Below are 27044 nucleotides of genomic sequence, written 5' to 3'. Positions count from 1 at the left end.
AATTTTTTTTAAAGATGAGAAATGATGCTACTAGATTCAAATTAAATGTTTCTTTTCGTATTATAGAAAAACTAACAGAGTATCATTCAATATAAATCTATAACCTAGATACATAATGTTTTATAGAAAAATTAATTCCTCATACTGTGAAGAATCTCTTACTACTATATATAGTAAAAAGCAAATCACTGGATAACATCATATTTTAGTGTATTTCCTTCATTCCTCACTTCTTTTTCATTCTTGCATTTATTATATTGACTTGCTTGTCATCTGATTAGATTACAAACGGGACAGGAAGAAAATTAAGTTTGTATGTATGGAATTCGGAGGGAGGGTTTTGATCTCAATTTTGGTTACAACTTCCATTTCATTTACATTGAAAAGTCCCAGTGGAGGTTGATGAGTAGCAGTGGCTGACAGAACTTCACTCTTGGTTGTACACACTGCTGTGCAAAGCAAATACATATAACAATAAACTGTTTTAACAACTGCTAAACTTACACCTGCAGAACCTACTTATTCATTTACTACAACATCATTAAATTGCATGTAAGTATGTCACGGCATTTCAATGGATTTTTAATCTCCTTCCAGAACCTTCCTTGCAGTTAGTCACATCTCACTTTGCTGCAAGTCTGTCATACTTCGCTAATTTCACAGGAATGAAGAAAATCTCATGCAAATTATAATTGCCTCTTCTTTCTCTTCTTACTGCACATTGGATGATGTAAATTACAAAAGGCATTCTAACAGCCAAACAGGACTGAATATGGAAGAATGTTCAATCTCAACCTCATTGAGTGTTCTTCCCGCAAAAAGTAATAGGTGTTTTCAGAGGAGTCATTCAAGAGCATACAGACATAGTTGCTCTGCTGCTCATAACTGTAGGGAATACAGAGAATCCTTGTAAACATTCACACAGGAGCCTGAGAAGTGTCTGTGAATGCATACTGATAAACCTAACTTGTGGAGCTTTATTTATCTGTTTTCAATGGAATGCTACAGAGCACAGCTGATTACCTGCTTAATTTCTTCTGCTTATGTTGGATTAATCAACTACATGATTAATCAAGATTCTTCACAAATCCTAAAATCATCCAGAGTAATTTAATTTAGATAAGTCATTGTCACATATTTGAAACAGAAGAGTTATGTTTCATTTTATTCTTACCAGTAATGCATATGAAGCACAGACACTATGAAATCCATAATAGAAAGCTGCAAATTGTTTGTAAATTGATTTGTTGAGAAGAAAATCAACATAGAGCTGCACATATTCTAAAAAAGAAAAACATTTTATTTTGTTACATCATAATAATTTTAAATAATCATTTGTTGTGCTCTCTCAAATTGTACTGAACTAAGAAAAATGAATGCATTTCATTCTAGATGCTATTAAATTGGTGGGTATAACAGAAAGGATTACAGTAATTTAATTTGCACATTTTGTTAAAGAAAACCTAGGTTTATAAGAAGGAAAAAAAGGGGCAAACTTAAATCTACCAAATATGTGTAGTTGATACATATTGAAGTACCTTTCCTATTCTGATTTGTGACTGGAATTTTATCTCCATTTGGCTTTAAGTTGTAAGATTTTATAACACCAAATTCTTCCTGAAAAACCTGGAGAAAAAGAGGAGTCAAGGTCAATGCTGGAAAATACATTCATATACTCACAAATTACAAAGCTTGTATTTATTATTTCATGTCTCTCTCTTCAGCACATCCTGTAATCCCTGAGGGTTGTGGGGTTTTTAAAAGTTAAATACCACAATTTTCAACAAATTGCTCAAGAAATTGGTATTCAAAGTAGAAAAACTAACCCTTTTACACAGTGGTACATCAAACTGACCTGCAGGCTCTGGAGCCACAGAGTTTTTCATAGAAAAGAACAATTTAGGAGCATCACACTGTAGCTCACCTAGGAACTCTAAAGTACCTGCTTTACAAAAATTCTCATATGGTCTGACAATAATGTAATTCAAAGCTGAGGGAAAAAAAGGTCAATACTAGTCCAATACACATACATAAACCAACATGAAATTTCACCAACTAGTATGTGTTCTAAAACAATGAATAAATGAAAAAGGCTTTCTTCACTGAAGTAGCAGTTAGACATACAGGTCAGGCAAAACTACCGTAACTTGAACAAGCTATTGTTCAAGTGCGATTTCCTGGACAAAGCGTATAAAATAACCAGAGTAGGCTTTGACTAGCCTCTGGGTTAGACAGAAAAGGGACTGTTTTGCGGCCAGATGAATTCCACAAACCAGGTCACCAATTGCAAGGTGATGGTTGTCAGAGCAAGCAAAGAGCTGGAAATGCACTGGTGGATGGCCATGCGACCCTGGCAGCCAGTATTCAGATCCGTCTACACTGCCAGAGGACAACAGCTTAAAGCCCCGTAATGGAGCCAGTCTCTGTAAGCCCTGATGCCCCAGGACTAGACTGGTCTTGAAGCAAGCTTTAATGCCCATGCAGTTATATTCTAAACAATCAGCAATCACACAGTAGTGGGCCACTCCGTTGCAGAAACATTGGTAAAAACTACTGAATGAATATGAGAATCACTTATAGTTGTGCATTCAATGACCTGAAAGGTTGAGTAAAAATCCTCTTCGACATTGCCTTCATAGGATAGAAGTTCACTTAGTCCATGAGCCAGTTCCTACAAAATGAGTAAAAACTCTTTAAAAAATCTACAAAACTAAGTGATGTACTTTGCAAGGACATGCCAGAATCATTACTTTATATAGAAGGTATCTTGGAAAAAGCTGTATGTTCCGAACGAGTGCACAAAGAAAAACTCACTGCTTAATTAATATGTGTGTATATATATTTATTTATTTTTATTTCAGTATAAATGGTTACATTTTTCTTTTTACTACGGAAAAAGTGTCTAGAATGCTCATATCGGATTTTGGTATTCTAACTTCAAATAGATCAACAATAATTCTGCCATGCTAGAAAACATGGACAATTTCTGTTTTCAACAGAAGGAGACTTTATCAACCTGTGCTGAAAAAAGGCTGTTTTGAAACAGTTTATAACCCAAGCATTAAACATAAATAAAACAGGTTTAAAATCAGTAATTTAGCCTTTTAAAAAACATAATACTTACGGGCATAATCTGAAACAGGTCACCTAATGTGACATCACAGATGCCTACAAGTGTGTTGTGATCACAGGGAACAATGGGAGGACTCAATAATTTCTTGTAACAGCAAGGTGGGAAACGAATATCCAATGTAATGCTATTATATACAGCAAGTCCCATAAGCTATACGTGTCAAATGTTAAGGGCAAACCCCACACATCCTTATTATAGATAGTATTTTAAGTAACTTGGAAAAAATATTTTAAGACTTTACTCAGCATACTCCAATACATGCTAAACAAACAGAAGCAATGGAAATTATTTACCTTTCTTTTTTTTGACTGATAATTTTAAATGCAGTTTTTTAAAAGTAGTAGTTAAAATGGTCACATGATGCACATTGACAGAACACTTGAGAATCCTCACCATAATATTCTACACAAGCATTCCTAGAATAAATTGTTCCAAAGTATTGTTATGAAAAAAAGTTTTTAAAGAGAATTGTAGATATATATTTTTAATCCAAAAATTCCAGAGAGACTTCAATATAGCAATTTTTCTTTTAAATAAATCTAAAAGCATAAAGACAACCTGTACTGGCACTACAGCTCATCAGCTAGCACATTTAAGTGTATCTTGTGAAAGAAATTTGAAATGATACCAAAACTCAGAAGAATCCAGTTCACAATTCAGCTTCTCACTAGACTAGAACAGTTCAGTTGGAAGAGACCTACAACAATCATCTGGTCCAACTGCAATCAGTAAAATGGGGACATCATCATCTCATCTTAGTGGAGTTATAAGCATATATTATCATTAATCATTTTTCTGAGGACTTCATAAATGAGCACAACAGAAAACCTAGGAAATAAACTTATGCTCAAAATAGCATGTGGCTTCCATTCAGTTAAAAAACCCCACAAAACAACACCCCACTGATCAATGGGGACTTAAAATATTAATGCATATGGGCTCATTTATGTTTACTGAATGAAACTCAGAGGTGTAAGGGTGTACGTAGATAAAAATTTACAACTTAATTACAACTTATACACAAAAAGTTGCATGTTTAATCTTAATTCTAGTATTTTCTGACTGTAAAATGCACCACATACCACCATTTTCTTCCTATTTTTAGTTCACTTGCTTGAATGACATTCTTTTTATACCTTTAAAATGGAACACACTTGTATATACAACATCTGAATGAGCTTTAATCAATGCTTTATTTCATGCTCGTACCAACTCATTGAATGGCTGTTTGTTTAGCACCGTCTAGTGGACATAAAAGGATACAGCTCCAACCAATCGGAATTCAGAATAGTTATCACACTTAAAGCTGCTGAACCAATGGCAGTGCGAGTCCTTGTGGTAGGCGAACATGCCTGCAGGACAGGAACAGTGGCCTTTACAAAGCCTGAGCTTCAATAAAAAGTCATACAAAACCTCACCTTTCTCACATATGCTCCCTTAAAAGTGCTGCTAGGAGTGCCCGTATCTCCATGGTGGTCCTCAGACCCGTCTTCCCACCCACAGCAGGAGCCTGCAGGTGCTTGGGCAAGGACCACCAAGGGCAGTACCAAGCTCGAAGCAGGCCCAAGCTCACCAGCCCTCTTGGGTGCTGGTGCAATGTGTTCTTCAGTGCCTCCAGTCGTGGATATTCTGCACTGTCTCAGTGCAATCTGTTTCTTCACCGTACTTCATCATCTGTACAGCCAGAAACATGAACTGTCTAACAAAAAGTTTTCTTGCTGCAATGTAAATCCATTTCTTCCTCCCTTCCTGGGTCAACAGCAGATGACAATCTTTAAAAATGCTGGCACGAATCCCATGACACAAATACCATAAGCTTCACCTTCTTTGAATAGAAAACTGTAAAAGGTTTATCTTACATACGCACACTAGCAGCACAGGGGTATGTTCCATATTTTCAGTCAAAAAATTGTATCAGTGAAGTTAAAAAAATCCCCAAACCACAAATACTCTAAAAAAAGTCACTCACTGGTCTAAATGACATCTAGATCCTACTGATATCATGACTATAGACTAGTTTGACTGCTATTTGCGTCATGTATGGATCATTCTGTTTTAAAGAGTGATAGAAAGTAAAAACATATGTAATGAAATCACATAACAGCTTTAAGATGCCTAGGAAGTATTGGTCAGAGAAGCAAGACACACTCTAGTTACGTGTGCACTAATACTGAAATTAACTTCAGCAATGCAGAAGTAAATTGGATAAAACATGATGACTGGTTTCAATTTGTTGGGATTGAATAGGCCAACAGTTATTGTTTCCACAGTCAGTGTACAAACCAAAGCACTAAATAGGTCTAAGGACATCTTGTATGTGGTAGCTCACCGTATCTGTGTTTGAAGACGAAGTTGGGGAAAAATAATCTCTCCTTTGGATTAAAAAAAGAATAAAAATTCAACTGAAGTCTCAGGGACATCTAGTTTTTATGAAGATGCATAGGTAAAACTCTGCCTTCATATTTGATATGAACAATCTAACTTTATCTTTTGAACTTTAGCTCAAAAAGGTGTTCATCACAAAAGGTTTAGACAGTGCATTTACCAGAAGCAACAGAACAGTTGCATCTAAGGCAGAGCAAGGTTCACATACTGAAAGATAGCAGTGATGCTGAAACAAAATAGGTCTCTGTCCTGGTTTCGGGTGGGATGGAGTTAATTTTCTTTCTAGTAGCTCGTATAGTGTTATGTCTTGGATTCAGTATGAGAAGAATGTTGATAACACACTGATGTTTTCAGTTGTTGCTAAGTAGTGTTTAGACTAAGTCAAGGATTGTTCAGCTTCTCATGCCCAGCCAGCAAGAAGGCTGGAGGGGCACAAGAAGTTGGGAGGGAACACAGCCAGGGCACCTGACCCAAACTGGCCAAAGGGGTATTCCGTACCATGTGATGTCATGCCCAGTATATAAGCTGGGGGGAGTTGCCCTGGGGGGATCTTTGCTCAGGAACTAACTGGGCATCGGTCAGCAAGTGGTGAGAAATTGCATTGTGCATCACTTGTTTTGTATATTCCAATCCTTTTATTATTATTATTGTCATTTTATTATTGTTATTATCATATTTATTAATTTCTTCCTTTCTGTTCTATTAAACTGTTCTTATCTCAGCCCATGAGTTTTACCTTTTTCCTTCTGATTCTCTCCCCCATCCCACTGGGTGGTGGGGGAAAATGACTGAGTGGCTGTAGGGTGCTTAGTTGCTCGCTGGGGTTAAACCACGACAGTCTCAAATCCCATTTATTAATTGTCCACACTGAGATGAAGAAAGCATCGTAACACACATAGAAGGGCAGACAACTGAGTTAACTGGGAGTTCTTTAATTTCAGGGGTTAAATCTGCAGGATTAGCTAACCTGGAAAGGGTAATAACAGTGAAGTTTTCCTGTTTTTCCTTCCAAGCTTCTGATATATATTATTTGCAACTTAAAGACAGCAGAGTATACAGTCCCTTTCCAAGGGACAAGAACATTTCTGAACTCCTCCCACATTTGGCTGATAGTCGTATCAATGAAAGAATTTACACTTTAAAGCGAGGAAGCCTGCCAGAGCTGGTGAAAAAAATATTACTCTTGAATGTTTCCAAACTCATCAGTTACCAAGCTCTGCTGACAACACATTTTTACTAACAGAACTGTCAAACTTACAGAACACTTTCTCCAGAATACTTTGTTTCCTCTTAAGGTTGATATCACCAAATGTCATCTCTCCACACAGACCCCTTTTTACTAGAAAAAGGACTGCAGGCAAATAATGATCTCAGATTTGAGGACATATTTATGACTTAAAACTCCTGACCTTTAGGAGTCCTATAAACAACAGAGGACCATGCATTTAAGGGACATGAACACTTCCAGGCAAAGACAGACAAGCTCTTGCATTCTACCAATAACTATCAGGTGTTATGCTGAAGTCCCTGGAAATCAATGCTTCTAATTTAAAAGCCAGCCTGGGAACACTTTAACCCATTATAACATCAGCAATGTATCCACACACAGCTGAGGAAAGCTGACTTATTTGAGAAACATTAGAGTGGTGGAAAAACCCCACCTAGATCCATCTACAGCAAAAAAAGCTTGAACTGCTTGTTTATGAATGCTCATTCATGTCTTCCAATCTCCTGTTTACTCAAAAAAATCTTCCCTTTTTTCCCCTCTTGGGCCTGCAAATATCATTATGGGCTCACAGGTCCTGGTAACAGCAGAGGCAGGCTATTTCATTCAGTCTCACATCTGCTACTGTCTCTGCACCTCACTGGAAGACCTTTCTCTCCTGAGAGCATCTCAGACCACTTTAAGAATACTGGCCACACAGATACCCCAAACAGAATATATGATGACAAAGATTAAAGTAAGAACTAAACCTCTACCTATACTAATCACAGAAACAGTGCTAGAACTTGCAGACACTATCAGTGTCTGTCAGTGCATCAATGCAACTATCAGCGCAAACGGAAACCACTGATAACGCAGGAGGCCAGAGTCAGCAGTTTGCCAGAACTGAGCACAGTAACAGCGTCCAACTGTAGCTACTTACAAAAAACAGGAAAACTCCCTAAACTAGCAATATGAAGACAGCTGAGGGCAGTGTAAAAACAGAAAATGCAGCATGAGAAGAAAGAGGCAAGGATGGCAGGTGACAAATATATTTGGCCTTACCTCCACAATATTTGCTAGACCATCTACTTCAGAGGCTGCTATATTCCTATTTTGGAGCAGGAATATCATATTCCAATTGCAACCAAACAACATAAAGCTACATGGAAGAAACTTGTACTTAAATCCAAACAAATGGATTCACACATGTACATGTGCTTTCTAGAAAATTTCCAAGAGCAGACAAGTGTCAGTGTTTCAATGGTTTGCATAGCTTTTGCTTATTCTTAGCTTGTTAGTAGGTCTAGCAATTCACTAACACTCATAGAAAACTCTTATGAGTTTTCTACTCATAAGAGAAATAGAAACAACCTTTTAAAAGGCCCTATTCCATTTGAATTATAACAGATAAAAGTTATCCTTGTCCTACTCCATAAAAGAGTTGATGGACTTCTCCCATCTGCCAAGAGGTAAATCAAGATCCTGTCTCTGGATAAGATGGAAACACTGTAACAACACAGATATATCAGAGGAAGAACTTCTAGGAAATTCTACTGCTAGTCTTGAAGCCCCCTGCTTCGTATCCAATATGCTTACTAGCCTAGGTATACTAACAAACCATAAACATTGAGCCTCCAGTTTCCAAAACAAGTTTTAGCATGACTAAAGCCTTAATAAACTGAATCCTGATTTTAATTCTAAACCTTTCCATTTATCAGAGATTTGTTGACCCTCTAATTTTGCCATACTACTAAAGTAAAATCTCAGTTTTTCAGCAATGCTTGAACCTCCTTGTCAAGAGCCAGTATCTTCAAAACTCTTCAAGTACTTCCCACTCTCTTCTACCTTCCTCTATGCCAAAACTACTTCTCATCTATATACAATTCTAACTTGCCTGCTTTTGTTTTTACATCAGTTAGTAACTGGTCTGCCTAATACTAGATTATTGAAGAATTCTTATCCATCACTGTTATAATAATTTAAAATGAACAAATTTTCATGTTGTACTTAAGAACATTTATGAGGACTCACCATAATCTGGGTGAAAAATCTGGCGAATCAGAAGAAGAAACCATTCTTTTGTCAGGCCACCCATATCAAGACCAGCTTCCCCTACAAATGTGACTTTCAACTTCTTTTTCAGATCTGCCCTCTTCCTTGCTAGCTATTGCAAAACAGGTAGGGAAGAAGAAAAAGGAGATTTAACATATTGTCACTACCTCTAGGCATAGAGTACACGTCTCTGTCTCTACCACTCTTGCTTTGTTTAAACTAGTAATTTGCTTCATCTGCTACTAATAGGTCAAAACTATATTAAAACAATGATTGAATTGCAGAAGCAAAACAATCATGATTACTTGACATCATCAACTACCTTGCATATGGTGCCACTCTCTAGGATTGAAAAGAAGTTAGGTGGTACGCAAACAGACTTTTAATACGCTACTAGATACAATGAACTGAGACTGTCTGAAATATTTTGGACTTATATAATTTTTACCTACATAGAAGACATTCTGCCAGGAAGAAATGATAGATTAAAAAAAAAAAAGAATCAGACATCCTCTATAGATATTTAGAAATAAGGAGGTAGCTAAAACTTTCAATATTTGGACAGCATTCTGTTCAGCATAAGATACCTGCCAGCAAGTATCAGCTGTTTTGTAAGACTGTTTTTTTAGATAATGGTAACAAGCTCTTTTCATTCCTTTGTCCTAAGAGACAGCATTTCATCCAGGTATGCAAAAGACCTGCGAGGAATTATTACAGCCTTTCACAATCAGCAGTGATCTTTCAGATCAAGTCCCTGTACAATTCTTCTTTAAATCATTAATTACTAGCCAGGTCCACAGAAAGTGTTTAAACCAGTCAGGAAGATGCATGTGCTAAAATAATTTCTATGTTGTTAGCTGCTCAAGTAAATTCCTGTTGCACAAATTTTATAACTATTTGTATTATTTGATACAAACTACCTATTAGCTGAAGTGATTTTCCCTTGCAAATTAATTTTTTAAAATTTGAAATACAAATAACACATCTTTCCTCTACCTTCCATTTCCCACACTTTTGAGAATATGGATAATATTATACATTCTTACTCATCCTTGAGATGGGCAGAAGAAAACATCAGAAATAAATAGGAGAATATTTTGGCTATCAGAACTCTTGAAGTTGCTCTTGGTTATTTCAGTGTGGTAAAAAAAACCCTACAATGCCTGAAAGAAAGCAGTATTACCACTCATATTTCTTCTATCTTAGGAGAGAAGGCCGAAATGGACAGGCTTTAATCTAGGAAAAAAAAAGTTTAAACTTATATTTTCTGAACATGAGTAATCAGAATTTGTTTTGTCTTGTTTCCACTACTTGGACTTATTTTTCAACATCATCATCCTGTTTTTGGTGTTGAGAAAGAGTAGGGAATGAGATTTCATTAAATAAAGTTAATTAGCAAGGTTCAGTGGATACTGAAGAATTGCCTACTTTAATGGACACATCTGTTTCATTTCTAAAAAAGGAAAAGTTACATTTAATGATGTGATGAATTAGTTAAAATCAAGATAAGAACTTAAGAAAGCCTAAAATAATTCTTATACAACAGAGAAGTCAGTGAAGGAAAAGAATAAAAGTATTCCAAGAATTAGAACAGAACAAACTCATTAGTGATTAGTCACTTACTATTCATGCTCCTATCATGGAACCAAGTTCTACATAACCTGATAATTATGCACTCTATTCTTAAGACACAAATGGCAGACACAAATACATACTGCGTGGCATGCGAACATGTATGCTTATTATGGGCCTAACTATGGAGCAGTATGAGGGCAGAAAATAAAGTTCAGAATGTCTAACCCAATCCATTCTGCAGCACTGCTATTGTGACAGTATTTCACTTCTTTTTATTTAGTATTACACAGTTATATTCCCAATCTCTTAGCACAGACAGATTTAAATATGACTTACCAAACTGAAATCTAAGTGCAATAGCTATTCTGCAGCAACACACCATTTAATTAGATTTTTTGTTACCTCATCAAGTGAATCACTAACAAGGTGTGTCCTCCTCACTTTCACATTTAGGAACAACATATTCATGTCAGGTTTCTGTCTGCGAGAGACTTTATCCACAAGGCTTTGCTAGTTGAATGAAAAAGAAACATTATACATGCAGTATCTTTATTTAAAAAACAAAGTACCACACTTCTTAAATGTAAAAAGTCCTTAGTATCTTGCATTAAAGACATTACCCTAATATGATAGCTGCTTCAATATCTTCTAAGAGATGGAGAGCAATTTCTTTTCTACTGCAGATAGCATTTACAACATATTCGAACTAACTTATCAGTAAGTTCAACAAGAAGGCAGCAATTGTGCAGCAATCTTTTAAATTCCCCAAATAGTTAAAAACATACCCATAAGATTCCGGAGACTGGCTTGTGCTTTACTTAGCTATTCACAAGACACATCCAGCAAGACAGGAATGGATAGCTGGTGGTGCTGTCACATTGAGCACCGAGGAAATCAGTTATCACCTAGCACCTGAAGAAAATTACCACTGGGGGAGGCAGACAATGCCGCTTTCAAAACAGAAGAGGCCACCCAGAAGCAGTACCTCTTCTGTGACTTGTGAGCATACAGTTACATTTTGGTCTTCCATGACAACATATCTTCAAAGAATAAAATAGGAAACAGTCCAAAATTCTCATGGAATTTTTCTTCCTTAATTATCTTGTTAATTTAACATGCTAGCACATTACGCTGGTTTCTCAAAAAAGATAAAAGAGTAAAAATTACTGTAACTCTTTTTCCACAACATTGGAATTTATAAGCATCCTGAAACTAAGCACATTAAAATAAAAAATATTGAGAGAATCCAGCATGGACATTTGTAGACTAGTAATAGTAAAATGGCTCAAGTTCTTTTTCAGGGTAGTCCGAAATGCTAGAAGGTGTGATGAAAGGCTGTATGTAATATCAATCTAACAAAAACTTACAAAATACCAATGGATGAGACACAAACATTTACCACTAAATGACTTACCCGTGCAATACTTATCATCTGTTGTTCTGAATCCCTTTGAATAATAACTTTTTTTGCCGCTATAGAAATAATAAATGGGTATTGACAGAAAGAAAACCTAACAGTAAGAGAAAAGAAGAGAAAATATTTCCTTTTTAGCACCTAGCATATTATTGTCTATTTAAGAATATAGGAATGAATCTTTGCATTATCATTCAGTAATTACCTTCCCTCTACTGACAGTAATTTCCAAATAGCTGCTGGGTTTTTTGTGTTGTATACATAGATACTCAATTCAGTTATTTGCAAATACTACTAGAAATTGTGATTAGTAATAATACTTACCCTCAATAAAGCTCCTTTTTATTGTTTATCATTATCAACAGACCAAATAAAAAACATTCATCTTCTGCTTTAAATACTAAATCTTAATGGTTACACTGAATTAAAGAAAATGATAATATCTTTTTATTTAATACAAGAAAAACAGCTCAGTGCAGCATTCTTAGGTACACAGTAGAAATACTTCTGGTTTGGCTTATTTGCTGCAGAACTGATTTTCAAAGGAACTGATTTTCCACATGTCCTTCAGATCTAACCCGGGGTTACAAGTGTGTAGGACTTCTAAAATATCAGATCACAGCCACATTCCACTGCAATAAAATAATACAAATAATTTTGAAAAACTTCAGAAATAATCAAGGTAAAAGATTTTTTTGTTACTGGTTATTTTGCTAAGTTTTTTGTTGATTTAGCTCACGCATCACCTAGCAGTTCATAATGAAATACCCAGACCTTCAGACTCTATGTGTGTATCTTCAATCCAGACTGCATGTGCACCCTGAATCCTAATCCTGCCTGTGAGAAGCTCTGGATTCTAATGTCTTTAGGAAAGAAAGGAAAATGAGGAAAAATATTCTCACTTGGTCTCCTGGAAATCCTAATCCAAAATGTTTTACCAAGGAGTGTTGACTTAGTTCAAAGAATTATGTATTTCAAAATATTTCACACGGAAGGTAAACCAGGACTTGCTCCTACTTGGCCTTCTTAGTTCTACGCATATAGTCTTGTGATTCTTTGTTGGATTTTTTTTGTTGTTGTTTACTTGTTTTTTTTAAGGGGAACAACACAGAGTTAAAAGATGTAAAATTGAAAGAAAGCGTGGTTGTAACAAAGTAAAAGAATTAAATTTACTTTAAGAATAATACAGCTAGTCTGCACTTCAGCTACTCCAGAAATTATGTATCAAGCAAACTTTGTTTTGATATATATTGAATTCCCAGTGTCCCAGCTAAGTGAAAAGAACTGGAGCAGGTGGAAATCTCACAGCTCTCTTATAAGTTTGAATGATGTGGGTGCCAAAACAGCCAGATGGTGCCAATGAAAAAAAACAAAACCAAAAAACCAAAAAAGACAATTTGAGGCTCAGCAGTATTCAGATTCCAATGCTTTGACTGAGACTATGCAAAGCCTACCGTACATTTATTGCTATCATGTGTCATGGGTTTTGGTGGTTTTTTTTGTTTTTGGTTTTGTGTTTTTGGTTTTGTTTTTTGTTTTTTTTTTTTTTAGTTCCTTCCCAAGCAGAATATCAGGTATCAGACAGAAGCCTAACCTAAAATACCTGCTTTGGTGGAGCAAATTATGCTCTCCAATTTTTACTCAACTGCTGCTAAAGGCAAGGAAAATTGCACATGCAATAAACAAAAAGCTACATTCGGATTTCTGATGTCTTAAATTAGCTAACTGAAAAGTCTTGAAATATCGGGAAATTTTAATTGATCTTGTGATTCAAGCTGTAAAGACTGAGTGATACATACTGATATGCTGAAAAATACAGCTACACAAAATAAAATTTTAATTAAGAAAACGTTAATAAGATTTTAAACTTTAGCAGAAAGATGAAACGCCTGTTTCTCTAGATGTTTCTAAATCATACTGCTGGCTGACTCTCACAAGAAGAGAAATACCTTTGCAAGCTTTGAGTCTGTAAAGATTTAACTTCTGTGTTTATTTTCATGTAACAGAAGTAGTACAATTGATTTCACTGGAACAAATATGATCAGAGCCACATATATACAGGTAATTAGATACATTTTCATCATCAAGTGGTAAGTATGCACACAACACCACTTTCTATGAATATATTGGAGGATAAAATATGTTTGTAGTAAAACACAATTAGAAGTCTATGCCAATAAATAAAACACTCGTATTATTATCATCTATATTTTACATCTTTTCTCCAGTTTGCAAAGGCAGAATGAGGTTTATTACAGCCAATCTCGCATCCATGCAGTAGCAAGTGTAGCAAGTAGTAGCTATCCTATGTTTTTCCAATAAAATACAGTATTTGATGTGGCTATATATACACACATAAGGGGTATGTATACCATACATACACACACTATATATACACTATATATGACAGATATACACAGTGTAGATACACTGCTTTGAAATACTACTTAACAAGAAACAACCAGTTATTCCTCTTACCTGTGAGAATTTCCATAACATTGCCAGTTATGATATTCTTCCATAAGATCAATATGATCAAGTGTAGAATTATAGAAATCCGTATATGAAATAAGAGGAGGACTGACCAGACTATTTGCAGCATCTACAAAAAAACAACAAAAGTCTTAAAATACTGCCTGGATTTGGCGCATCTGTTTTCTAGGTATCCTGAGCACCAGTGACCTCAGAAACTTTAAGCCAAATCAGCTACTAATAACTTTGTCTCAGTTTTAGCTACAGCCAGAATTACAGCTATAACATAACACCATATGACATCGTATAACTGCTGTAGGAAATAGTAAACCCCTAGTTCAGCCCATTTACGATAAGAGAACCTCCATTTGACTCTAGCCCACTTAATGATATACACTAAGTTAAGGTTTCATGGATAAAGAATGCTACGTTCTGCTAAAATCAATGAAAAAGCAGTTTGATAGATGGATTTCTTAAACACCTTCATTTAATTTCAAATATAACTATGCATGTAACATCTACATGCTTTCAAGTTAACAATTATCTTTTTGATAATGACTGTTTGAGTTGGATGCCTGTTTGCAAAAGGGATGGAGAGGAAGGGGCACAAAACATAGTATGCAGAGGTACACCTATTTCCTCAGGTAACTACTATACCGTCTAGATTCACCAGCACAAAAATTAAGTACTTGACCAAGTGAAGAAAATCAATTCACATTTAAGCTGCCTATGTCATTATGTAATATTCACATAATATCAAATCGCTAAAAGTTTTCTCTATTTGCACTTAAATGTAATTTAATTTTGATCAAAGTAGTGTATTTTGAATTACTAAATATCCCTTTTCCGAGAGTTAAGGAATTAGCAACTCTTTCATAGATGACTAGACAACACATCTTGGTTTTAGATACAGTTGAGCTTATGTGTCTAAAATGTTGCTCTGGATAGGCAGGGCTGTATAGAATGCTTTTAAATAAAAGTATTAAGTTGACAGTGAAATAAAAACATCCTTATTCCAAACTTAATTTTCCCTTGGTGGTTTTCTCCTAGAAAGGAGAAAGGGTTTTTACCCCTTGAGAAAAGGGGACTGACCTTAAGCCTCCCATTTCCATAGTAAATGTTCTAATCATTAAGCTATTGGGCATGAGTCAAGGAGGTTTGCATTTCCAGTGGTTCAATTTGCTGTGCTCTATGTTGAACTGGACAAGGATTTACTTTAAGCTGTAGTTCTGGACTCAAGAGGCATATGCATTGCCTAACTTCTCTTAGATGAGAAATACTTCTGTGGGGGGTAAGCCAGGTACAGAAGAAATTCTGGTAATTACACATTTAAAACAGTTTCTTTTATAAATCTAAGGGAAACCTTAACCATTGGTTACTTTTGTGGGTTTTTGTTTGAACGATCTTCAGTTGTTAGTACAGGAAAATGATGCATAGCAATTATCCTCTACTGGAAAGCAAGTATGAAGACTTGCCAGTAAAGATGTTTTTTGTTGTTTACTACTTTTCAGCATTTTATTGTAGTTCATACTGTGCCACCATCATTGTCAGTCTCTCCCAGAACAGGAGAGGTATAAACTATTCCCCGCCCCCCTATGTATATAATAGACGCACGAATGTACATATGTACATATATATACATATACATACATACACATACACAGTTCAAGAAAAATACCTACTAAATAAAGCCAGGACTTTGGTTGCTGATGGAATCCACCAGGTACATTTCACCATAGGTGGAAACTCTTCAGGTTTTGCAGGAAAGAGGCGTAAAGAAATAAATTGCAGTAACCTGTCCACCAGCTGCTTGAACCTCCTCTGTGAAATCCTAAAACAAACATGCTGCAGTTACTCTCATGTGATCACTGTCCACACTAGAGTTTATATTATGAGATTTCAATGTTATTTTTTAAAAAACATGCTTTTGCCCTATACATAAAAACAAAATTCTAAATATGAAGTTTGAAGAAGCATGCTTTTAAATATTGCCCCACAGCAATGCTCTTCAGTGCACGCCTAACTATGCTTTTTGGTATCTGTGATATATAAAAAAAAAAAAAAGCAATAGAATCATTACTTGTTCTTGACTTTTAGTAAACAAAAAGAAAACAAAAATCCTTAGCTATTTCACTCCACTATCTGAATACTGAGGAATCCTGAATTTTTTGTTTTGAGATACTTAGTCCTATTGAATAAAGAGTGGAAAGTACTTCATACACCTGCAAGAAGTGCACATTTTAAATTATGTGCTGCACAACTTCCATAATATCACAACAAAACATATGTATGTGTGGATACATTAAAGCATCCTTTCCTAAAGGGCTCTCCTATTTTAATGGTTTAGATTTCTAATACATGTTTTAAGAATAAAAACATCAATACGCCTATTGCATCCTTAACCAAGAGGCTAAACCTTATTTTGTAAACATCAATTCAAATGAAATCATATACTACCACAATTTTAAGCAAATCTAGACATATTACAAGGTGGGGGAGGGAAATATAATTTCCATCCTTGCAGAGAAGAAAATCCTTTATTAACAGATTCCCTAGGAGATAAGGTAATTTTGAATATGGCCACTCAAACTTTATTTTTTACCCCAGACTGAACTTTTTGTACAGTCATTATAAGGAAGGTAACATGCATACCAACATAAAAGCCACTCTTTGGGCAGTTATAGCCATATGACCTTATTAGTGAGGTGCTATTAGAGTTATTTCAATTAATTAAAATCTAATGCCCTAACTACACTCTCTCACACCTCTATTACACTACAAAGCAGGGACTCTTTTTCATTTGTGGTTTTTATACAATACAGTAAAGTTACAGTATCTTTTGCAAATGATGCAAGATAAATGTTTATTTGAACAAAGATCATAAAGATGTTTGTATTAATAATACTGTTTAAACATGTATCTAAAAAATTTACATACATAAGTTATTTTGCAATTAAGGCTTTTTTGCATAAAGATATTCATTTTTATATATTATATACAGTTTGCATCTATAAATCAGTATCACTTAGTGGACTATGTCCAAATGTACTTTGAAAACAACAAAAACAATCTCTTTAGTCAATTAAATTAACTTTCATATAATTTATAAAACAGTCAACATCAATGGAAACACAGTAACAATTGTAATCCTAAAATGGAATTTTTAGTTTTATTTTTTTATTTTTTTTACTTTTTAGACCAGTGCACTAGGAAATGATGGTCAGCTTCTGTTAAGGCTGCTATCTGTCTTAGCAAGTGAGCATAGATGACATAAGTAGAAGTGTTACTAAATTGAGGATTCTGAAAAAGATTAAAAAAATGTGTTAGGTTAATAAACTGCATAAAGGGAAAAAAGTCATTAGGATTTTTTTCTTACGCTTGTTGCCAATACAATTACACAGGAAAGGAATTTACAAAATTGCTGTGACAGTGGTAAAACTATGAAAAAAAAAAAGAATTGAAACTTCTAGTCAAATAAAAAATACATAACTTCTATATTGTAAAAGTATGATCTTTTTGTTTCAAAAGAAAGCCCGCAGGTAATAAAGGCAGTACTCAATATATTTTTCTGGATTATCATTTACTGTGTAGCACATAAATTACACTCCTCCGAGTGATGTGCTTTCCGTCTCAGTAATAAAGATTCTCATAGCTTCTGTCTCCCTGCACATCAATCCAAACTTATTTTCCCTCTTACATATGAGTTCACACATTCCCACTTTTCAGCAGGATATATTCCTTATAATTCACAGCTAGTATACCACCCCAGAGAAGAAAACTATTGCCTCAAAAACCTAAATTTCCATCCAATCTTCTCAAATAACAGCAAAAACCTCTCCTTGTATGGAGAGGTGTTATCTACACTGGCAAAATTTAAAGGGGAAATTCGCTATAAATGCAAATCAACTATAGCAGCAAAGGTAATAGGTTAACACAGACAGAAATCAGACAATGTAGCTGGTCAGATAGACTGGAGGGAGTCTGCTGGATAAAATGCAACACTGAAGAAAGTTACAGCAATATCAAAAAGTGCATATACTGAAACTTTCTGGAAAGATCAGTTACAGCATACCAATAAAGCAAATCTGGGAATAAGGAAGAAATAAGAACAAATAAGCTGGTAAAACATTTGTTCTTTCAACCCACAAAATGATAGGAAACAATCACACGTCTGTTAGTTCTTAGTTTTAATCTATGCAACCTTTCCCCATCAACAACCTTCCGTTAAGCTCCCATTCCCATCATGCATACCCTACACTTCTCCCATAATTTAATACGTTCTTATAACAGGAAATTAAATGTGAAGTATCACAGCTATACAAAGTACCTTGTTTGCATAGTATACTGGTTTATAGATTATAAGTTAAGCAGACATATACTTAAATAAAAATACTGTATTTTCTTACCTGTAAAAGTATACAGTATGCTCTAAGATCATCTTTTGTTCGTGGTCTATGAATGAATGAAATAATAAGCAAAACTAAATGTATACATCATAAAGGCACATTAAGAGTAATGAAATCATGCACCCTATGATTTAACTTTGCTTTGCCAATACACATAGAATACCAAATTTAAAGATCTTCACTGCTCTCAGAAACTGAAAAGGACACTTAAAGATTCTGACTACTCTCTAAAGGCAGTAGGCTGTTTTAGCATCTGTCTTTTGTGGCATAACACAAGAGAGAAGGAAAAAACAAAAAGTCAGAATTGAAGAGTAAGAGGTGTTCCAAAGAGGGAAGTCCATGCTGTTGCCTATCTCGGGTGACACCACTGAAGAGTCTATTTGCCCCATCTTTGGTATTTCCTGCCAGAATTCTCCATACACTTCTACCACTGCAGCCTCTGTACTTCTTGCTGTTTATCTCCTTCAAAGCTTTTACATAATCACAAATACACATGCAGCAACAGCACAGAAAAGGTAGTATAAGGTGGAGAAAGAAACAGCCAAGGGCTGTGTCACAGGCGAGTCCCAACAAGGCACTGTATCTCGCTCTATCTTTTTGCGAATCAAACTATGCATTCTTACTTCTATTACTTCTTGCTAAAATGTCATCCCCAAACCTCCTGCCTTTGGGCTATCCCTTTCTGCATCCTGCACTGCCCTTTCTATGCTGTTGCCACACATGAACGGTACTGTGAAGTAAACTTCTGATCAAGGAATTATCGAGGTTAAAACATCCTACTTGCTGTTGGGGTGTGGGCGGGGAGAATATGATTTACTCTAGAGAAATTCCTTAATTCACCTCGCAGTTCAGATGCCTGAAAGATTGCCCTGGCAACAAGCAGCTGAGATTTTGTGGGGGGATCTAAGGCTGGGTGTGGGTCTGCCTCTCAGAGGTTCAATGTCAGCTTACACTGTTCAGGATACATTTCAGCAGATTTGCCTGCCAAAAGGAGACATGTTCTTATGAGTCAAGTAAGTTGTATCAGAACATTTTCTTTCTTTGGCTAAAACAATAAAGACAAAACATGTATCAGTTGTAAGTGCTGGCACAGCACTAATGCAAACATTAGTTATAATTACCCTTTCCATTCTTGTAGCAGACCATTAATTATTCCTTTTAGGACTGATTTCTGAACATCTTGAGGCTATGGAAAAGGAGAAAAAAATCGTATCTGATGTAATTATACATACTCTATACAAGATATTGTACAAACACGCAAGTTTGCTTTGCTCATGATTCAAGCCAGCTAAGAAATCTTTGCGTTATGATGCTGACCTCCTAAGTATCTTTCCTTGCAGACTATTAGCTGAGGCCTGGAGTTGTGCTAACAGTGGCTTTCAATGCTTTAAACAACTTGAAAACTGTAAATACAATTTCTAAACTGTAAATACAATTTCTAAATTTCTCCCGTCCTTTGTTTACTAGGCGTAGTACCTACTTTTTGCTACCCCCATCCTCCTATTTTCCTTACTTCCCACCGTACTGTGTCCCATCACAGTCGTATCTTGCAAGTGGTCTTTGAGATCTACCACAGCACAAACTGTGCATTACTAGTAGCAAAAATTTCCTCCTCTTTTACTAGAGCAGTTTTCATCATTCTATGGCAATTCTCATGGGACCATTTTAAGTATGTTTTGAGAGATTCTTCAGAAATCATGCCTATCTGAGAAAAACTTTTGGTATAAATTGCTTTTTAACATATTTCTTTGCTGAAATAATTGTTACAATGTTTTAAAACATGAATTCTTTTCTTCTACTTACAGTATTTAATAAGGCATCATAGACAACATTCACAAATTTTGCATTGATTCCAGAGTCCTCAATGGTATTAAATGGAGGATTGGTATCTTTCTGTAAGTTAGATAATACAGGAAGCATTTTGGCTTTGAAATGTTTTGAATATTTTAGCTATCTTTGGAAAAAAAAAAAGTTTAAAAGCAAGTGTAAACAAAACACATACAGGTACAACTATTTATTTTCCTCATCGAAACATAAGAATCTAAGTTGCTTTTATAAATATGTGAAAGATGAAGCTAAACAGCAGTAATCCTACACATTGGCAATATCCTTGTAACTCCATTACATTGTTGTGCTATTTTAAAAATGTAAGAGAGTTTCAAATAATGAATTACATCAAATTTTCATCTTCCATCTTTGTTGTCCATCATCACCAGACAAGAGCAACAAAATCATAAGCAATCAATATTTAAGTAACTAAAATTCACAGGTTATTTTATCTAGGTTCATATTAAATATCATGAGCATGGTTTGCTCTGTAATAGGCAGAAAATATTAATTTAGCATGAATTCAGAAAGTTTTCACACACAAATATGATCTTTCCCAAGGAAAACTGAGTATGCCATCCCAACACAAGAACAGCTATACTACTTGAGCCCATATCACACATTTTTTTAGGGACAGGGAATTTCTGTTTCCGGATTTGCCTGGGTCTCCATATTAGCTGCATTAGCTTGCACATTTTTAAACTGTAGTTTGTGTAGAAAGTACCTACGCATTCATAGTGTCACAAAAAGAACTACGTACTGGCATTTTAAAGCTCCATATACACTTGAAATATAGTTGCTTAAACTGGAATCAATAAATCAATAAAATAACAGATTGTTGACCAAGGGCAGGTGAGATCATGACAAAATTAGTAACCAGCTGCAAGCCTTTAACTGATGTTTTTGTAAACAGTTCGAAGATACAAAGAACTGTAAGTACTAAATAGTATTATGAATTATTTTCTACCTTAAATGCAGCATTTATCTCCAGGAAAGAATCAAATGTTGTAGAATAAAAATCATGTACAGCTTTCCAATCTCCTGATGACTTAGCCTTTTCCACATCATCCCTAGAAAGAATATTTTAAAATATTGGTAATACAAGGGTTCAGTCTTCCCAACCACTTAGACTTTAGACTGCACTGTAACTCTAAGCTTTCCTCACTATGCACACTTAGAAGACAGACAAGTATAATATCAGTATCTTTCTAACATCTTCCTTGTCATTTTAAGATCATGGTATTACAAGAGAACAAAAGCATAGTTTGTGTTTGATACACCTGAGCAATGTCTCTTATTCAAAATGTTAATTCATGGTGTCACAGTTCAGTATGTTAAGACAAATAATTAGCAGAACAGAATTACGCTGATGATACACTGACATGATAAAATTTCTGAGACTAATCTATTTAAGTATGCAGGCTCCTAAACTAGTCAAATTCATTATCATTTGTACAAAATTTTATTTCTGTTCAAATTTTTCAAATAAAACTTAATCTTTGTACGCAACTGTACACATTCCTTAAGGGGACAACAAAATCTATGGATTTACTCTTAAAGTCCTTTTAAGTATTGCACCTTAAAGAAAGCATCTGTATATGAAATTTTGTGTAATATCATACCTTTAAAACAAACAAAAAAACCCCAGCCAACCTTTGAAGTAGAATTTTATTTTAGCTGTCTACTATGCTCGTGATACAAAACCCAGTTTGCTCCCCCCATTCATTTCTTTGTACTAGATATTTTAAAAAAAGTTATCAGTGGGACATACCAAAAAAGCTAATGACTTTTTAATACTTTACTTGAAAGAATAAAATTCTTGTTAATTACATAATTAGGCAGCAGTCAATAGGTACAAAATTCTGAATATGGAAAAAATTTCAGCTCTTCAGATCACCTGAATACCAGCAAAGGATCACCTCTTGTCAAATTCTCTTCTATACCTGTTTCCTCTTCCACCAAATACACACACTGACTAATCAAAAAGCATTCCTTTTCCTCACTGAATGCACAAAATCTTAAACACTGAAAAAAGCAATGAAGATGATATGCTCATACATCTCTTGGAGCAACTGTGATTTTTTTTTTTCCATCTGTTTGAAAAATAGAAGAATCGGGCTTCTTCCTAGGAACAGTTCACCCCATTTCCTGACCAAGATTATCCTACTGTAAAACACTCGAGGGTATTACAGCAGCATAATGCTGCTCTGTGGGTGCTAAAGCTAATAAAAAAACCCCAAACCATAAAAACCCCCAAACATAAAAAACCCACAACTTTCAAAGAATTAGTAAATACCACTTTCAGAACACATCCACACTAAAGAAACGCTCTGCCAATATATATGTTCACAAATTGCAGGCAGAATCCTCTAGTATAGACACACCCTATGCCATTAGTTTTTCAACAAAGTTATGCCATTTCCTGGAATGACAGTGTCAACGTCACAATTTTTGGGAACATAGCTATGTTAAGTAGAGAAAAAATGTTCCCCATTGCCTTGTGCCCACAGCGAACCAAGCAAAGCTGGCAAAACTTTGTGGTGTAGACCTGACATCAGGGAAACAGGCTATACTAGTTAAAAACAATTCAGGTGGTTTCTCCAGGAACTTCTGCTAGCCTAGCTAAGCTGATCAAGCATCATGTGCCAAGTATCATAACAGTGCTGGAAGAAATCTAATGCAGATACATTTGTGCTTAAGGGTCTGTACTGATCTGGAAAAACAGAAGTGGAACACAAGACAGTATTTCACATCAATTCTACTTCTAGCTAAATCAGTGTTACAGGGCAGCAACATAAATATTGTCTGCACAGACTCTTTAATCTTGAAACTCTTCTTACTTAGACAAACAAAGCATAGTGCCTCTCACAGAGAAGTGCTAGAATAGTTTACACTTACGCTGCTTAAAACTGTGGTCACATAAGCAGCAAGGATACATGAAAAAATAAATAAGTTTTTGCCATAAAACTAATATTGACAATTGACACTCTTTAACATAATGCATGAAGAAAGGTCATCTGCACTTTTAGCCAAAGTTAGAAATAGTGCAATCCACATAAACACCACTCCAGGTCCTCAAATATGATGTTACACATTTAAGTGCCTGATGTGCAGAGTATCAAATAAGTTTGAGAATGCCAGTACCTCAATGGACAGGACACACCATAATTGGCAGTACAAAAAAAAATACCTAAGATTGAAAGGGATTTTCCAGCCTACAATAAGTCATACATATTTTTTTCCAAAACTAAACATCCACTGAATGTCAGGAACTGAATTTCTAACTCTGAAGTACAAGCTTTGCCATTTCTTGAACAGAACAACACTTCAAGCTAGAGAAAGTATTTTGATAATTTTCACAGTAACAAAGTTATGAATCCCACCATCACAAGCCAGACTAACTACTTGTCAGTCTTCCTGAACTGTTTCCTCATTTGAGATTAACAAAATCAAATGTATGAATTAGGACAAAATGAAGAAAGTCCAAAGAAAGAAAGTACATTTTTAGAGACACCAGTGTAACTTACTGAAAATCTTTCACAGTTTTGGTTCGGATGGGAAGGGAAGGTTCAGGAAGAATTGGTGCTTTCAGTTCTTGGGGTAGTGTATCTATAGAGATGCGCTGCTTTTGTCGTACATCGAGGCAAATAGGTGGTAGGTCTCTCACTTATTTAAAAAAAAAGTAAAGAACAATAAATACAATGCAATCATATACATGAACACTTCGCTAGTAAAATACAGACATAGGAACTCGGGGAAAAAAAAAGAAAATGCACACTGGTTGATTCTACATCTTTGAACCCCTACTCATCCAAGTACTTTTCTTACCACATGCTCATCCCAGACATGATGGAAACTTCAACTAATTGAAGGGAAATAAAAACCTAGAAACAAAAACCATGTCCTGAGTTTGTAACTATGTCTTTGTGAAGAAAGTGTTCTCTCCAGCCAATGGAGGAAGAAAATTGGCCGGTCTGTCTCCCATCTAAGGCCTTCTGAAAGAAGGAAGTCTCTACTATTTTAAAAATGAGCTCCTGGACCAAGTTGCAAACAAATGATTTGCCTATTACAAAAACAAAGAAAGAAAACAAGGCCAGATTTTTACAACTGTATTGCTGACATGCTGCTAGGAAAGAGAAAAAAAAAAAAAAAGAAAACTGGTGACCTGTAGTCCAACTCATTATTAGGGAAAATAGCAAAATACTGTACTTACATAAGATGTGCTGGTATTACACCAGTAACATGCACTGGTATACATAGAGCAGTACTCACTTCACACAAGAAAACCTCAAGTTCATATATAGTTTCATTTTTAGAAATGAGTGCTGCAGTATTTTCGTTAAATCTATTTGTAGCTGTAGATGCTCAACCTTCTGAACATTAAACCTAGTGCCTTCTAAAGTCAGATGCATAAAGTGCTTATTCTGATCACATCTAACTGAACCCATGAGGAACTCAAGCTAAGCAAGTTAGAATATAATTAAAAAAAAAAAAAAAGTCAAAGGATGTCATGGAATTAGAGTTACCCAGAGTGATCCTGCTATATTTGCTGTTTGAAAGACAAACCAAGCAGTCCATGACTGGTAGCTATTAGTCACAAATAGTACTGTTGTCCATTATCGTAATTACAGTATCTGTTTTATTGGCTTTGTGTGGCAAGGTTTTGGTAGTGGGGGGTGGGGGGGTGGGCAGGGGGCCGTTACAGGGGTGTCTTCTGTGAGAAGCTGCTGGAAGCTTCCCTCATGTCTGACAGAGCCAATGCCAGCTGGCTCTGAGACGGACCCTCTGCCAGCCAAGGCCGAGCCCATCAGCGATAGTGGTAGTGCCTCTGGGATAACATATTTAAGAAGGAAAAAAAGTTGGGACAGTGAGAAACAGCCACCGGAGCGAGGAGTGAGAACATGTAAGAGAAACAACCCTGCAGACACCAAGGTCAGTGAAGAAGGAGGGGGAGGAGATGCTCCAGGCACCAGAGCAGAGATTCCCCTGCAGCCCGTGGGGAAACCCATGGTGAGGCAGGCTGTCCCCCTGCAGTCCAGGGAGGTCCACAGGGGAGCAGATCTCCACCTGCAGCCCATGGAGGACCCATGCTGGAGCAGGTGGGTTCCCAAAGGAGGCTGTGACCCTGTGGGAAGCCCGCGCTGGAGTAGGTTCCTGGCAGGACCTGCGGATCTGTGGAGAGAGGAGCCCACATTGGAGCAGGTTTTCTGGCAGGACTTGTGACCCCGTGGGGGACCCACACTGGAGCAGTGTGCTCCTGAAGGACTGCACACCATGGAAGGGACCCATGCTGGAGCAGTTTGTGAAGAACTGCAGCCCGTGGGAAGGACCCACACTGGAGCAGTTCATGGAGGACTGTCTCCTGTGGGTGGGACCCCACGCTGGAGCAGGGGAAGAGTGTGAGGAGTCCTGCCCCTGAGGAGGATGAAGTGGCAGAAAATAATGTGTGATGAACTGACTGTAAATCCCATCCCGGTCCTCCTGTGCCGCTGGGGGGGGCTTGGTAGAGAATCCAGGAGTGAAGTTGTGCCCAGGAAGAAGAGAGGGGTGGAGGGAAGGTGTTCTGAGATTTGGTTTTATTTCTCATTACCCTACTCTGGTTGATTGGTAATAAATTGAGTTAATTTTCCCCAAGCTGAGTCTGTTTTGCCCGTGATGGTAATTGGTGAGTGATCTCTCCTGTCCTTATCTCGACCCACAAGCTCTTTGTTATATTATTTTCTCTCCCCTGTCCAGCTAAGGAGGGGGAGTGATAGAATGGCTTTGGTGGGCACCTGGCATCCAGCCAGGGTAAACCCATCACACTACTGTAAATATTGTAGTATACAAACTGCAACACTGGTGTTCCCTACACCTAAGAAAAACCTCAAGCACAACCACACCAAAGTCCAACTATTTTCTGACATACAGGGACAAGTCTTCAGTCAGTTTTTCTGCTAGAGCTGACACTGGATCATCTACAGCCTCCTAAAAGAATCTCTCCAATAAATTAAATGGGAAATGCAAGTTTTCTGTCTTGCAGAGAATTACTGCTGAAACAGTAGCACCTGTAAACATTTCTTCTCAGTAAATTTGGCTGCCTATTCTAAGTACAAATAGCAGCGCTTTAACAAGGTCTTTCTATTCTACTCCTTACTTTCTATTTGATCTGAGAACATTGTATTGAGTTTATGTAGCAAGGTTTTGGCAGCAGGGCGGCTGCAAGGGTGGCCTCCGTGACAGGAGAGATGGGGCTGCCTCTATGTCGGACAGTCAGCAGCAAAATAGACCCACCACTGGCCAAAGCTGAGCCCATTGGTGACAATGGTAGCACCTCTATGGTAATATAGGAAAGGGTTAAAAACACTGCACAAAAGCTGAGAGGAGGAATTGAGAAACACACACAGCCCTCACCCTGCAGACACCCAGGTCAGTGGTGCTCCAGGCACCACAGCAGAGATTCCCCTGCAGCTCATGGTGAATACCATGGTGAAAAAGGTTGTCCCCCTGCAGCCCATGGAGGACCACAGTGGAGCAGATAGCCACCTGCAGCCCATGGAGAGCCCATGCCCAAGCAGACTGTTGGCAGGAACT

The 27044-nt window shown here is 36.5% G+C and overlaps 1 protein-coding gene across 11 annotated transcripts in view; it reads right to left on the bottom strand.

Annotated features, from left to right (window-relative positions):
• The window catches only part of HECTD2 (HECT domain E3 ubiquitin protein ligase 2), a 43654-nt gene that overhangs the window by 6017 nt on the left and 10593 nt on the right, over window positions 1-27044 (bottom strand). The window contains exons 3-18 of one of the 11 annotated variants that reach the window (XM_069796602.1): window positions 23999-24137; window positions 21439-21541; window positions 20448-20537; window positions 19766-19830; window positions 18645-18690; window positions 17429-17538; window positions 15921-16069; window positions 14245-14368; window positions 11767-11863; window positions 10755-10862; window positions 8757-8889; window positions 4397-4485; window positions 3125-3283; window positions 2597-2671; window positions 1539-1626; window positions 1175-1281 (exon numbers count right to left, since the gene is read on the bottom strand). In XM_069796602.1, the coding sequence (XP_069652703.1) occupies window positions 1175-1281; window positions 1539-1626; window positions 2597-2671; window positions 3125-3283; window positions 4397-4485; window positions 8757-8889; window positions 10755-10862; window positions 11767-11863; window positions 14245-14368; window positions 15921-16069; window positions 17429-17538; window positions 18645-18690; window positions 19766-19830; window positions 20448-20537; window positions 21439-21541; window positions 23999-24137 (1682 nt within the window). Of the gene's footprint in view, window positions 1-1174; window positions 1282-1538; window positions 1627-2596; window positions 2672-3124; window positions 3284-4396; window positions 4486-8756; window positions 8890-9364; window positions 9476-9960; window positions 10014-10754; window positions 10863-11766; window positions 11864-12190; window positions 12399-14244; window positions 14369-15920; window positions 16070-17428; window positions 17539-18644; window positions 18691-19484; window positions 19626-19765; window positions 19831-20447; window positions 20538-21438; window positions 21542-23998; window positions 24138-27044 lie in introns of those variants that run through there. The other 10 variants (XR_011326863.1, XR_011326864.1, XR_011326866.1 and 7 more) reach the window with 10 other exon arrangements.

This window comes from Haliaeetus albicilla, chromosome 11, assembly GCF_947461875.1.
Source record: "Haliaeetus albicilla chromosome 11, bHalAlb1.1, whole genome shotgun sequence".
NCBI lineage: Eukaryota > Metazoa > Chordata > Aves > Accipitriformes > Accipitridae > Haliaeetus > Haliaeetus albicilla.
Note: the sequence above shows the minus strand (reverse complement) of the source record. Positions and strands in the feature narration are given on the sequence as shown.